This window comes from Dermochelys coriacea, chromosome 8, assembly GCF_009764565.3.
Source record: "Dermochelys coriacea isolate rDerCor1 chromosome 8, rDerCor1.pri.v4, whole genome shotgun sequence".
In the NCBI taxonomy this organism is placed as follows: Eukaryota; Metazoa; Chordata; order Testudines; family Dermochelyidae; genus Dermochelys; species Dermochelys coriacea.
Genome location: NC_050075.1, coordinates 48556753 through 48569710, shown reverse-complemented (window position 1 = coordinate 48569710; position 12958 = coordinate 48556753). Strand labels below are relative to the sequence as shown.

Here is a 12958-nt window from a genome sequence, read left to right as displayed (position 1 = left end):
GTAATCAAATATTTTGGGTTGAATGACTTGTTTTGTTCAACCCCAAATGGATTTTTTTGATTCTTCTAAATTTTTTCACAGTAGTTTTGGATTTGGTTCAACCTGAACTAATTTGTTAGGTAGCTCTGATATAACTAGCCAGCTCCTGTGCCTACCCTTTCCGCCCCGAATGCATGCACTTTTCCCGCAGCAGACCTGATATCCACAACAGACTTGATGCCCTGCTCTATGCCAGCTAAAGACCATATGAGCTAGGCTCTTCTCAGGTGACCCCTAAGTAGTCTGTGGGAGGGAGAAGTGGACCAAGGGGATGCTTTGGCGCTATGGCGCAACATATTTGGTCTTTATAATACTGCATGAGAGCCCCAATTGTGTGGATAATCGGTGGTCTGCTGAATCAGTGCTCTCCTCTGAACCTTACAAGGATCAGCAGGCTTGGGAAGGGGAGAGGACTGCATTGTTGCAACTGGGAATTCCCCTCCTGTGGCCCTTCTGAGGTGTGCAGGGCTTGGGGGAGCCAGGCAAAGTTGAAAGATGAATTCTAGGAGATGGCAGTTCCCATCACCCTCCCGTCTCTGTGATCATCGGCTCTACCTTTCCCCTCCTGTTCCACTCCTGAACAGCACTGAGCGCAGCTCTGATTCACCCAAAATCTTCCCTGCTGTCTCTTAAATCCTCTGTAAGGCATCAGCATTAACAATGCTGATTGGAGAACCTAATTGACTGACTAACTTTCTCACCTTAGGAGATCTATCTTAACCTGAGGGCTGGCTTGGAGAAATACCATGAAGCTTTGGCAAAGATAGCAGAGAGCTATGCAGTCTCACGAGATGAAAAAACTGCTGAACTAAAGAGGAGAATGCTTTGAGTTCAGACTTCCTGAACTAGCTGTTATACTGGCTTTCATTTGGACTCTGCTTATTGAATTTATCCTCATGTTTGGGTTTAAAATACTGCATTTTATGTGGGAAACTTCTTCTAAAAACCACCTCAGAACACATTTAGTATTATAGACAGGCCCTGGTATTGTCAGCTGATTAACCTTGGTAAAAATGGACTTGGACATCCTGTCTGCATTATCTTTCTCAGATAAGATAACTTCTATCGATAAGTTTACCAATTTATCTTATATAAAATAGTTTGAGGGTTAATTTCGGCTTCTAGCATAACTACAGTTTTTGCAGAAACTACACTGAGGATGTTGGTTTGGGGTAGCTTTGGTTTGAATGGAGGTATCTTCTTGGTTGTAGTATTTTCCAGGTAATTCAGACTGTGTTCAATATATCTTAAGTTCCATCTGATTCTGGGACAAGTCTTATGATGGGAGAGTGGATTCTTATATGAACTCTGGCTTGCTCTGCCTCTGATGTCCAGCGATAAATAAGCCCTTAGAGGAAAGAGTCCTATTTGGGGAACTACATAATTTCAGTTGGTGTTATGTCTCTTTCTGGAAGCTTGAATCCATGGTTTCTGCTTGGTGTGTATTGAACACCCATTTGTGTTTGTACAGGATAAGTCCATGTTTGGGCAGATAACTGAATTAAAATTAAATGACATGGATTGATATTCATTGTACGTTTCTATTGAAACTGCTCTTCTAAAATGTTTGGCCAGACTGCCTTGGGAACATAAAATGCTACATTTAAATAGCTGCTGTAAAGATTTGGATAGCCTAATTTCTCTATTGTGTTCTTTCAGCGTACTTGTTTGTTCATTCTCTACTTGGTGTAATTTTTAGTTTTTGAGTTTTATCTGACCTATGTTTATCCTGAGACAAAGTGTGTGATGTAATATCTTTTTTTATTGGACCAACTTCTGTTATTGAAAGACAAGCTTTTGAGTTACTCAGAGCTCCTCTTCAGATCTCATTCTGTTTATCCTGTTTCTTTGATTAGATTTTCTACTTTTTCTGTGCTCTGTTCTTGTAATTCTTCAGGACTGAGACTTGAAATATTAGTTTGTCTATTTGTTGCCTCTCTTTTCTGCATTTGGATCTGTTTTTTTCCCCCACAATGTCTTTTTCTTAATCATTGAGACTTTCTAAAGTCACCATGGGTAAAGTTTTCAAAAGCACTTAAATAACTCGGATGCTTTTGAAAAGAGGATTTGATAATTTTTGAAAATGTTACCCTTAATCTCAAATCTTCCATTAGTTGAACTGTTGGAACATTTTTGTTGATACAACTTCTGGTTTAGATTATTTTAGCCTGTCTCTGTACAATATAAATAAAATTAAATTTGATAACTCATTGGTTTCAGTATATTCATAAGAATGGATATAACTAAAAAGGTACAGGAGAAATGTCAGTTATTTTATAGTAGTTTTAGACCTGTATATGCAATATCCTTTCAAACTGTGACCAAAAAATCTTTTAAGTGTTTTAAGTGACTTGCAGAGGTACTGACAATGCATAGCTCCCAATGATGTCACTAGGAGTGGTGGATATGCTCAACAGCCTCTGAAAACCAGGTCACTTCATAGTAAGGCTAAGATTTTGTCATGGATATTTTCAGTAAAAGTCAGGGACAGGTCATGGGCTTCTGTGAATTTTTCTTTATTACCCATGACCTGTCCGTGACTTTTACTAAAAATATCCATGTTAAAATGGGAAGGGGCTGGGCAGCTGTGGGATGGCTGGGAGCTCCTGGGCCCCCACCACCTGTGGGGGCTCAGAGCTGTGGGGGTCCCCCTGCCCCCCACCCCCCACAGCAGCTAGGGAGCTGCGGGGGTCCCCTTGCCCCTGCCCTTGCAGCAACTGGGGAGCTGCGGGGGTCCCCCTGCCACCCCTGCTGCGGCTGGGAGCTTGGGGGCCTGCTGCCTCAGATGGTGGGGGTACCTCACAGCTCCCTGTTGCCGCAGGAGGTGGCGTGATCCTGCATCTCCCAGCTGCCAGAGCTGAAGGCTTGGGGGTCCGTGACAAAATCGTAGGTCCCCTCTGCCATATAATAGATAAAAAAAATTCTTATAGTATGTAATTGTTAAATAATGTATCTTTCTCTATCTAGAACAAAGTTACAGGAATAATACTTTTCATATCACCTAAATATACTCTAATTATCACAGCTGGATATTTGAGAACTAATGATCTAAACATCAATCATTTTTCAAGCGAGTGAATATAACATACTATAATTTTCAGTCCAGTAATTATATGTTACATGCTCCACATCTTCATTGAGTTCTGAGACCATAAAATATTTTAATATTACCAAATGTGTAACTGAAACATGGTCCTCCTCTTATTTATCCACAGGTTGCAATACACAAGTTCCACTGTGAGATAGGCATGTATATTAGTACAGTCCCATTTCTCAAATATAGAGACCGAGATACCAATTAAGTGACTTGTCTATGTAGCAAATGTAAGTGTCATAGGCAGGGTTAGAATTCTGGAATCTGCTTCTAGTTCTATGCTCAATCCACAAGATCATGTTGCCTCTCATTACCAGTTATTACAATTAATTTACTGCCTCGGCAACCTGCAGTACATGGAGCAACATTTTGGGGTTATATTGTTCCAAGGCATATGTCCTGATATATAGGTTTAATATGCATGTGCTACAGTTAACATAATATCTATGTAGTTGTCTAAAATGTGTGTAAACAAAACATGGGCAGAATTATGTTGTCCTCAAAGAAGTAAAATAACACATAGGTGTAAGGTTATAAACCCTGACAGGTGACCCTGATCCTGTACTACTAGACAAAGGAGGGAAGCAGTTTTCTTTCATTTGTTTGGAATACCAGGGAAGGGAGGAGAGCTTTGTATATGACTATACTGCTTCAGAGATCAATAGAGGTCACACAAATTCAGGTGCTTTTTGGTGGTGGTGGGGAATAACTATGCTTCTGTCAAGGTTCCTTCCCCACTCTGAACTCTAGGGTACAGATGTGGGGACCTGCATGAAAACCCCCTAAGCTTATTTTTACCAGTTTAGGTTAAAACTTCCCCAAGGTACAAACTATTTTACCTTTTGCCCTTGGACTTTATTGCTGCCACCATCAAGCATCTAACAAATATATAACCGGGAAAGAGCCCGCTTGGAAACGTCTTTCCCCCCAAAATCCTCCCAAACCCTTCACCCCCTTTCCTGGGGAAGGCTTGATAAAAATCCTCACCAATTTGCATAGGTGAACACAGACCCAAACCCTTGGATCTTAAGAACAATGAAAAAGCAATCAGGTTCTAAACAGAAGAATTTTAATTGAAGAAAAAAAGTAAAAGAATCACCTCTGTAAAATCAGGATGGTAAATACCTTACAGGATAATCAGATTCAAAACATAGAGAATCCCTCTAGGCAAAACCTTAAGTTACAAAAAGACACAAGAACAGGAATATACATTTCATTCAGCACAGCTTATTTTATCAGCCATTTAAACAAAACAGAATCGAATGCATATCTAGCTAGATTACTTACTAAGTTCTAAGACTCCATTCTTTTTCTGTTCCCGGCAAAAGCATCACACAGACAGAGAAAGCCTTTGTTTCTCCCCCCGACCCCCCTCCAGCTTTGAAAGTATCTTATCTCCTCATTGGTCATTTTGGTCAGGTGCTGCCAAGGTTATCCTAGCTTCTTAACCCTTTACAGGTGAAAGGGTTTTTCCTCTGGCCAGGAGGGATTTTAAAGGTGTTTACCCTTTCCTTTATATTTATGACACACACCCCAAATCACAGACAGGATGAAATGCTGGCTGTGATTTCTTCCTGGAGCTCTAGGAGAAAAGAGTTAATAAGACGCATGCACCTCTAAATATACTACCAAGTATATAAAGACTAACAATATTTTCCACATCTCAAGGATGTTTTTAACCAGTTGATTCTGGGAAACTTTCATGGGAGAGTGCATCAGTCACTTTGTTAAAAGCTCCTGAGATGTGTTGTATGTCGAAATCAAAATCTTGGAGAGCTAAACTCCACCGAATAAGTTTTTTGTTATTTCCCGTGGCGGTATGAAGCCACTGTAGTGCAGCATGGTCAGTTTGCAGGTGGAAACGCCGTCCCCAAACATATGGGCGTAGCTTTTCCAGAGCGTAAACAATGGCGTAACATTTTTTTTCACTGACTGACCAGTTGCTTTCTCTCTCAGACAGCTTCTTGCTGAGAAACACTACAGGGTAGAATTCTTGATCCAGTCCTTCCTGCATTAAGACTGCTCCCACACCACGCTTGAGTGCATCTGTGGTTACTAGGAACGGTTTGTCAGTCTGGGGCCCTTCGTACAGGGTCAGACATGAGTTTCGCTTTAAGCTGGTTAAAGGCCTTCTGATACTTTTTGGTCCACTGAACGGCATTTGGCTGTTTCTTTTTGGTTAAGTCTATCAGTGGGGCAGCAATTTGGCTGTATTGCAGTACAAATTGCCTGTAATAACCAGCCAAGCCTAAGAAAGATTGGACCTGTTTCTTTTCTGCCACCTCCACCCATTTGGCTCCAATTACAGTTTTGGGCTTCCCATCTAGGATGTATCTTTCTATTTCCTCAGGAACACCCTCTAAGAACTGCTCCATTTGCATTAGGAAGGGCAAATCTTCTGGAGATTTAACACTTGCTCCTGATATCCACGCATCCCAATGTTTCACAATGTGGTAGGCATGTCGGATAAATGACACGTCTGGTTTCCACCTTAGGGCTCCGAACCGCTGATGGGAATACTCAGGTGTTAGCCTCATTCTGACTCTCGCCTTAGTTTTAAACAGTTCCTACTGGTTCATGTGTTCCTTAGGCATTTCAGCCGCCACCTCAGCTAAGGGTCCACTGCGCTGCGGCCTCAGGTCTACCATGTATTGGTCTGTAGAGATGCTGTACCCAAGGCAGGCCATTTTAAAGTTTTCTAAGAAGGCCTCGGTATCATCACCTGCCTTGTAAGTGGGGAACTTTCTGGGATGGGAAGTAGTACCTGGAGAAGGATTGCTAGGGTTTGTTGGTATATTTTGCTGAGCCTTTGCCTTCTCCATCTCCAGTGCATGCTTCCTCTCTTTTTCCTTCTCCTCCAATTCTTTGTCCCTTGCCTCCATAGCTCTCCTGTGGGCAGCCTCTTGGTTTTTTTCTGTCTCTCTTGCTGCTTCCAGTTTTTTATATTTATGACAGCTTCTTTTAGGGGGAAAGTGAGCTCTCTGGAGGATATAACTCTGTATGTATGAGTGAGCATATCTCCAATACCTGAGGAGGGAATGCTGTTCATTTATACTGTTGTCTGAGATCTCATTTATGCCATATTGGTGTGTCCACAGAGAAAGGTGGGCTTGCATATCTCTTGTCATACTCCTTCGATCAGTTGATCAAAAACAATACCTCTGCATGAGTCAGTCTCATTGCAGGATTCTGTAATCATTAGTCCATGGAAAAATTACCTGAAGGGCCATCTTCAATGGAGAAATTTTGGAGATGAGGATGGTTTTCTGGGCAGTTAGCTGCTGTTCTAAAGATGGTCTGCAACACAACCATCATAGATTCAAGGCCAGAAGAGCCAATTGTAATAATCTCTTCTGACCTCCTATATAACACTGGCCATAGAACATCCCCAAAATAATTCCTAGAGCAGATCTTTTACTAAAACATCCAAACTTGATTTAAAAATTCAGTGATGGAGAATCCACTACAACCCTCTGTAAATTGTTCCAGTTGTTAATTACTCTCGCTGGTAAAAACTTGCACCATTTTTCCAGCCTGAATTTGTCTAGTTTCAGCTTCCAACAATTGAATTGTGCTATACCTTTCTTTGCTGGATTGAAGAGCCCATTATCAAATATTTGCTCTCATGTATGTAGTTACAGACTGTACTCCAGTTCCTCCTTAACCTTGTTGGCTAAGCTAAATAGATTCTAGGAGCTCAATCTATCACTATACGGCATGTTTTCTAATTCTTTAATCATTCTTGTGGCTTTTCTCTGAATCCTCCCCAATTTATCAACATCCTTCTTGAATTGTGGATACCAGAAATGGGGACAGTATTCCAGTTGCAATCACACCAATGCTATATACAGAGATAAAATAACCTCTCTGCTTCTACTTGAGATTTCTTTGTTTACGCATCCAAGGATTGCATTAGCTCTTTTGGCCACAGCATGGCACTGGGAGCTCATGTTCGTCTGATAATCTACCACAACCCCCAAATCTTTTTGAATCGCTGCATCTCAGGACCATCCCCCATCATGTAAGTATGTGTTACATTCTTTTTGTTCCTAGCTGTATACATTTACATTTGGCCATATTAAAATGCATATTGTTTGCCTGAGCCCATCTTAGAATGATATAGATCACTTGGTATCAGTGACCTATCCTCTATTTACTTCTCCCACATTTTTTATGTGATCTGCAAACTTTAACAGTGATTTTGTTTTCTTCCAGGTTCATTGATAATGTTAAATAGTGTATGGCCAAGAACTGATCCCTGCAGAACCCCACTAGAAGCACACCTGTTTGAGTCCACCTGTATAATTACATTTTGATATCTATCAGTTAGCCAGCTCTTTAATACATTTAATCTGTGCCATGTTAATTTTCTTTCTAGTTTTTTAAGCAAAATGTGCCTAGATTCATAGATACTAAAGTCAGAAGGGACCATTCTGATCATCTAGTCTGACCTCCTGCACAACGCAGGCCACAGAATCTCACCCACCCACTCCTACGAAAAACCTCACCTATGTCTGAGCTATTGAAGTCCTCAAATCGTGGTTTAAAGACTTCAAGGAGCAGAGAATGCACCCTCAAGTGACCCATGCCCTATGCTACAGAGGAAGGTGAAAAACCTCCAGGGCCTCTCCAATCTGCCCTGGAGGAAAATTCCTTCCCAACTCCAAATATGGCGATCAGCTAAAACCCTGAGCATATGGGCAAGATTCACCAGCCAGATACTACAGAAAAATTCTTTCCTGGGTAACTCAGATCCTATCCATCTAATATCCCATCTCAGGGGATTAGGTCTATTTACCCTGAATATTTAAAGATCAATTAATTACCAAAATCACATTATCCCATCATGTCATGCGGTACCAAATCAAATGCCTGACAGACGTAAGTATGTTACATCAACTCTGTTACTTTTATCAACCAAACTTGTAATCTCATCACAAAAAGATATCAAGTTAGACAGGATCTATCTTCCATAAACCCATGCTAATTGACATTAATTCTATTACCCTCATTTCTTTATTAATCAATTCCTGTGTCAGCCACTCCATTATCTTGCCTGGGATTGATGTCGTACTGTGAAGCCTATAATTACCGAGTTCCTCTGGTTTACCGTTTTTTAAATATTGGCTTAAGATTAGCTTTCTTCCAGTCTTCTGGAACTTTCCTCCTGTTCCAAGTTTTAGTGAAAATCAACATTAATGGTCCAGCAAATTATGTAGTCAGCTCTTTTAAAATTCTTGGATGCAAGTTATTCCAACCTGCTGATTTTAAAAATATTTAACTTTGGTACTTGCTATTTACCATTCTGCTGAAGCTCTACTGGAATGGAAAGAGTTGTCATATATGACTAATCATGTTTTTCCCCAAAACAGAACAGAAATAATTATTAAATACTTCTGCCTTTTCTGCATTATTATTGATAATTCTATCATATTCATCTAGTAATGGACCAATAACATTGTTAAGATTCTTTTTCTTCCTAATATACTTAAATTTTATATTTTCCTTAACTCTGCTGGCCATAGATTTCTCCTTGTGCCGCTTAGCTTCCCTTATCAATTTTCTACAATTCCTAGCTTTTGATTTATATTCATTACTTTCCACTCCCCCTTTCTTCCATTGTTATAAAAAATAAAATATATAACTGCCTTCACTTGCCCTCTAAACCCAGGTTGATTTTTAACCAATACAACCTCCTTCCTTGATTGTGGCTTTTTTGGCATTTGGTAAAGTGTTCTTAAATAATTCTCAATGATCAGTCACCTTTTTCTGATAAAAATTCTTCCTCCCAGCTGATTTGGCTCAATCATTTTCAGAGGTGTGAAATTGACCTTTAAAGCACCCAGTATCTATATCTATAGATGTATATCACTAGTCTGGACTTTATTCTCTTTACACATCATACTCATGATCAAATAATCACTTATACCTAAATTACCATTAATTTTTAATTCTGTGATCAGTGCCTTTTTAATTGTCAAGCCCATTATAATTGGAAAAAGAGCTTAACTCCTGTGCTGGGACAATGGGATGTAAAATTGAACACTTCCACCCATCACTTATTGGTGGAGAAAGAGAAAGCAATCGAACCCGATCAGCTAGCTAGTAATAGACCTACACAAGTGAAGGAGATGAGAGAAAATCTCCTGTTCAACCTCAAGGGCTCTCATAGCGTGAGACAACTTTTGGCTTCTTCTCTGGAAGATGAGTGACCAGTCCCTTCAAGATGAGTTATGATTTGCCTGATCACTTGATCAGAGTATCTCTCTCTCTTGTCCACGTGGCTTCTGGGAGGGTTTGGTTTCTTAAGTGGAACGGATCACCCTTTACTAATGAATTTTGAGGCCCTCTACATCAGGATTGTTACAAAACTCTACACAAAAGCAGTGTATGCTTGTGTGTGGTGTATGAAGATAATATTGTGTGTAGCCAGTTATTTTGCTGTTGGTATCTTCTCAGCTTCAGTTCCCCAAGAAGGATGTGAATATGTGAGTGCTGGACATTTTGAATTATCTCTGTCTACTGTGCTGTAGTGTTTGAACTTGTTGATCTAATAAAACTATTACAGTTCAAAAAGTCTTCCCTAAGTGTTAGTACCTCTCCATTGTACACCAGAGTCCTCATTCTAATAATTCTGTGGCTGATATAGAGGCAGCTGAACCCTGACAGACCACAGCATCTTACATTGGAGACTCTAAAGGATACCTAATAAACAGATCAGGCAACAAGTGACAGCCACTGCCACATAAGGATATGTAGCATTGTTCCTAAGTTTGTAGGGTCAATAAAATTGTTAGGCATTACAAAAGGCTGCCTGCAGCTCTGAACAATCTCATGTTTTCTGTACTGCCTAACTGATGCGTTTACTCCCATTTCAAAATGAGGTGGCTAATACAGTAGCCAACCCTATTGCAGAGAGGCACTGAGATGTGTGGTTAGAGTCCTTTTTAAAATATTTAATAGTGCTGTATTCTGTGTACCTCTAGTGAGGAGGCAAGCACCATTGGGGTTCCAGCTCTAGGCTTTCGTGGATGCTAGCTGTGATGGTTTTGTATTGAGCACTTCTGCTAAGTAAAAGGACTCTGCTCAGACTGACAGGAAGAATAAGGCTACAAATACCCTAGGCACAATGGCTTAATTGTGTTGTGATTGCACTACTCAATGCCAAGTGCACACAATTTGTAACAAGCTGTGTTACAGTGTTAAGATTATGTAGGTGTGAAAAGTGATGCTTGGGGGAGCTGATCAACTTACTAATTAAAAATTATATTTTCCCCATTTGGCAGGTTTTCCTGCTCACAAATCACATGAGCAGACTTTGATTTTCCAATTTTAATCACTATTCAGTGAACCACTTGAGTTCACTAACTTTAACTACTTGCTGACCAATGGTGTGTGATTTGTGTCTTGTAACCATGATATTGTTTCTGCTGCCTGACAGGCAGGCAAACTTTTCAACCAGAATAGTATTATTTATTTGTATTACTGTAGCAGCTAGAAGCCATAGTTATGGACCAAGGAACCTATTGTGCTAGGTGCTATACAAAGATTGAACAAAAAGGTGATCCCTGTCCCCAGCCGCTTAAAAGTATGAGATAACAGATGGATACAGACAGATGGGGGTGTACAAGGAAACGAGATGCTATTGGTCAGCATGATAGGCTGTGGTCAGCACACAGTGGTCTAACTGTTGTCATGTTTTTTGTAGGCATCATGGGAAAGGTGAGTATTTAATGAGGGGAACGAGGAGCTTTCTGAGTGTTTACAGGAAGTTCCTTCCAAGTCTGAGAGAAAGCATGAAGGTACCTGTTTGAAAATTTAACAACTGGATTATAGTACTGGGTCACGTCAGTAGCCCCCCTTACTGACTGCTGCTATGGGGGCCTGGGCTTGGAAGCCCTTGCTTCCCTTGAAGGTTCAGCTTCAGATTCTAGCTGTTCTGTCCTTTGATATCATTGCTTGATTTCTGCCAGATTCAACATCATCCCCAGGACTCCAGACATCTTCATCAATGACCATTGCTGTGCTGCTACAGGTTGTTCACCTGCTTTATCACCAATCAAAATAGGCACAGGCTAAAAACAATAAAGCAAGAAATACCTATAAGAATACCAGAAATAAAATAAGGTTAAAAATAGCAAGTTATTTTACTGATTAAAAATGGGTATGGTTCCAATAAAAGAGGGTAATAGTTAAGGTAACGTAAAGAAATAGGCAAGGGTTAAATATGAAAAGCAATATAGAAAATACTGGGTGACACAGAAAATGGCAATAGTTAAAATAAACAGGAAACAGCAGGGTAGGATTAATAAATCTGATCCTACAGATACGTCTTGAGTAACTTTATGCAATGCATGTAAAGTTAAACTTGTGCCTAAGTGTTGGCAGTATCTGGGCCAAAGACTCTAGTTTAGAATTAAATGTGGCATTGTAATAAAAAGCATCATTCTCGGGAGGGTTTACAGTAAATACACTTTGCTACTTGATAAAGTTACTGTAGATTCTTAGCATGTGAGAGAACACACTTTCAATGTGTTTGCAGTTGGGTTTATGTAAAAAGTCCAAGGCCCCAATCTTGCAAATGCTTAGGCACCTGTGTAACTTTACTCACATGAGTAATGCTATTTAGGTAAGAGAGGGTTCCCCATTTCTAGACCTGTCAGGGTGTGGTACCTTTCACTAGCACTGAATTAATACAATTTAAAGTTTCTATTGAAAGGGAAGACAGCAGTGAACAGTGGGATATGTTGTTTCCACATTAGAGGGAGACAACAATCTCCATTTTATGCAGAATTGAAACAGCTGTGTGGATCCTGGCAAGCTGCAACTGTAGGCAAAATGGGGTCCTGCAATATACTCTTAGAGCAGCAACTTGGGGCGTGTAAACAGGAGCAACACGATTTTAGGATTAAGAGCCTGTGCATCCCCCATCTTTGCCTTCACTCCACCACTTGCCCATAGGGAGAGATTTGCAGATTTTCACCTTGCAGGAAGGAATGAACCCCTTTAGACCTGTCTAGAATGGAGCCTTGCTCAAAAAGCAGTTGTCAAACACTGCTCAAGGAGACCCATTTTGGACATGGTATATCCAATCAAGGTGGTAAAGACTAACCTGGGTTTGGGGAGAGGGGTTTTTAAACTGTTCTAAATGACTAAAAGTGTCCTATCTTCACTGTACATTATGAGAGAAAAAGGAGAATGTTTGCAGCGGTGTTGTACCCAGGGTATATGAGAGACCAGGTGGGTAAGGGAATATCTTTCATTGGACCAATGTCTGATAGTGAAAGAGATGAGGAGAAAGCATAGGAAAGATACAAGTGTACATATGGCCACTTGGTGGCACTGTTGTCACAGGGAAAATGTACAAGCCCAGTCTGACCTAATCTTTGTTTCTGCCTCCTCCCCCTCCTCCCCGATCTGCTATTGCAAAGGGGATCTCTGCTGAATCTGCAGACCTTGGAATAAGACTTCGCAGTTTCAGGCTTGTATGTCTTTTGAAAGGAAATAAATTTTTATATATATAAAATTTATATATAAAATATATAAAATTTATAATTTTTATATATATATAAATAAATAAATGCTAAAATATTTGTGTTCTACTAGCTACATTAAAAGCATTTCCATACAAGAGAGGCCTTGAGGACTGGTGAGAGCAGGCTACCCCAAGAGGCTGGGAAGAGGCATCTAGATTTTCTGGGATCATTGTTTTGCCAGAATAGCTATCATGTTTTGGAGGAGACAGAATTTTCACGTCACAAATTAGCTTTCATGATCCATGAAAAATTATTGCATTGCAACAGGATAACATGTCAAAATGCCTTC

General features: G+C 40.2%; 1 protein-coding gene across 2 annotated transcripts in view; it reads left to right on the top strand.

The window, feature by feature from the left end:
* NUF2 (NUF2 component of NDC80 kinetochore complex) overlaps positions 1–12958 on the top strand; it is a 59535-nt gene that overhangs the window by 29013 nt on the left and 17564 nt on the right. The window contains exon 14 of one of the 2 annotated variants that reach the window (XM_038413269.2): positions 746–2249. The exons of the other annotated variant lie outside the window; for it this stretch is intronic. Within the exon in view, the coding sequence (XP_038269197.1) occupies positions 746–868 (123 nt within the window). The 3' untranslated portion in view covers positions 869–2249. Of the gene's footprint in view, positions 1–745; positions 2250–12958 lie in introns of those variants that run through there. 2 annotated transcript variants of the gene reach the window in all.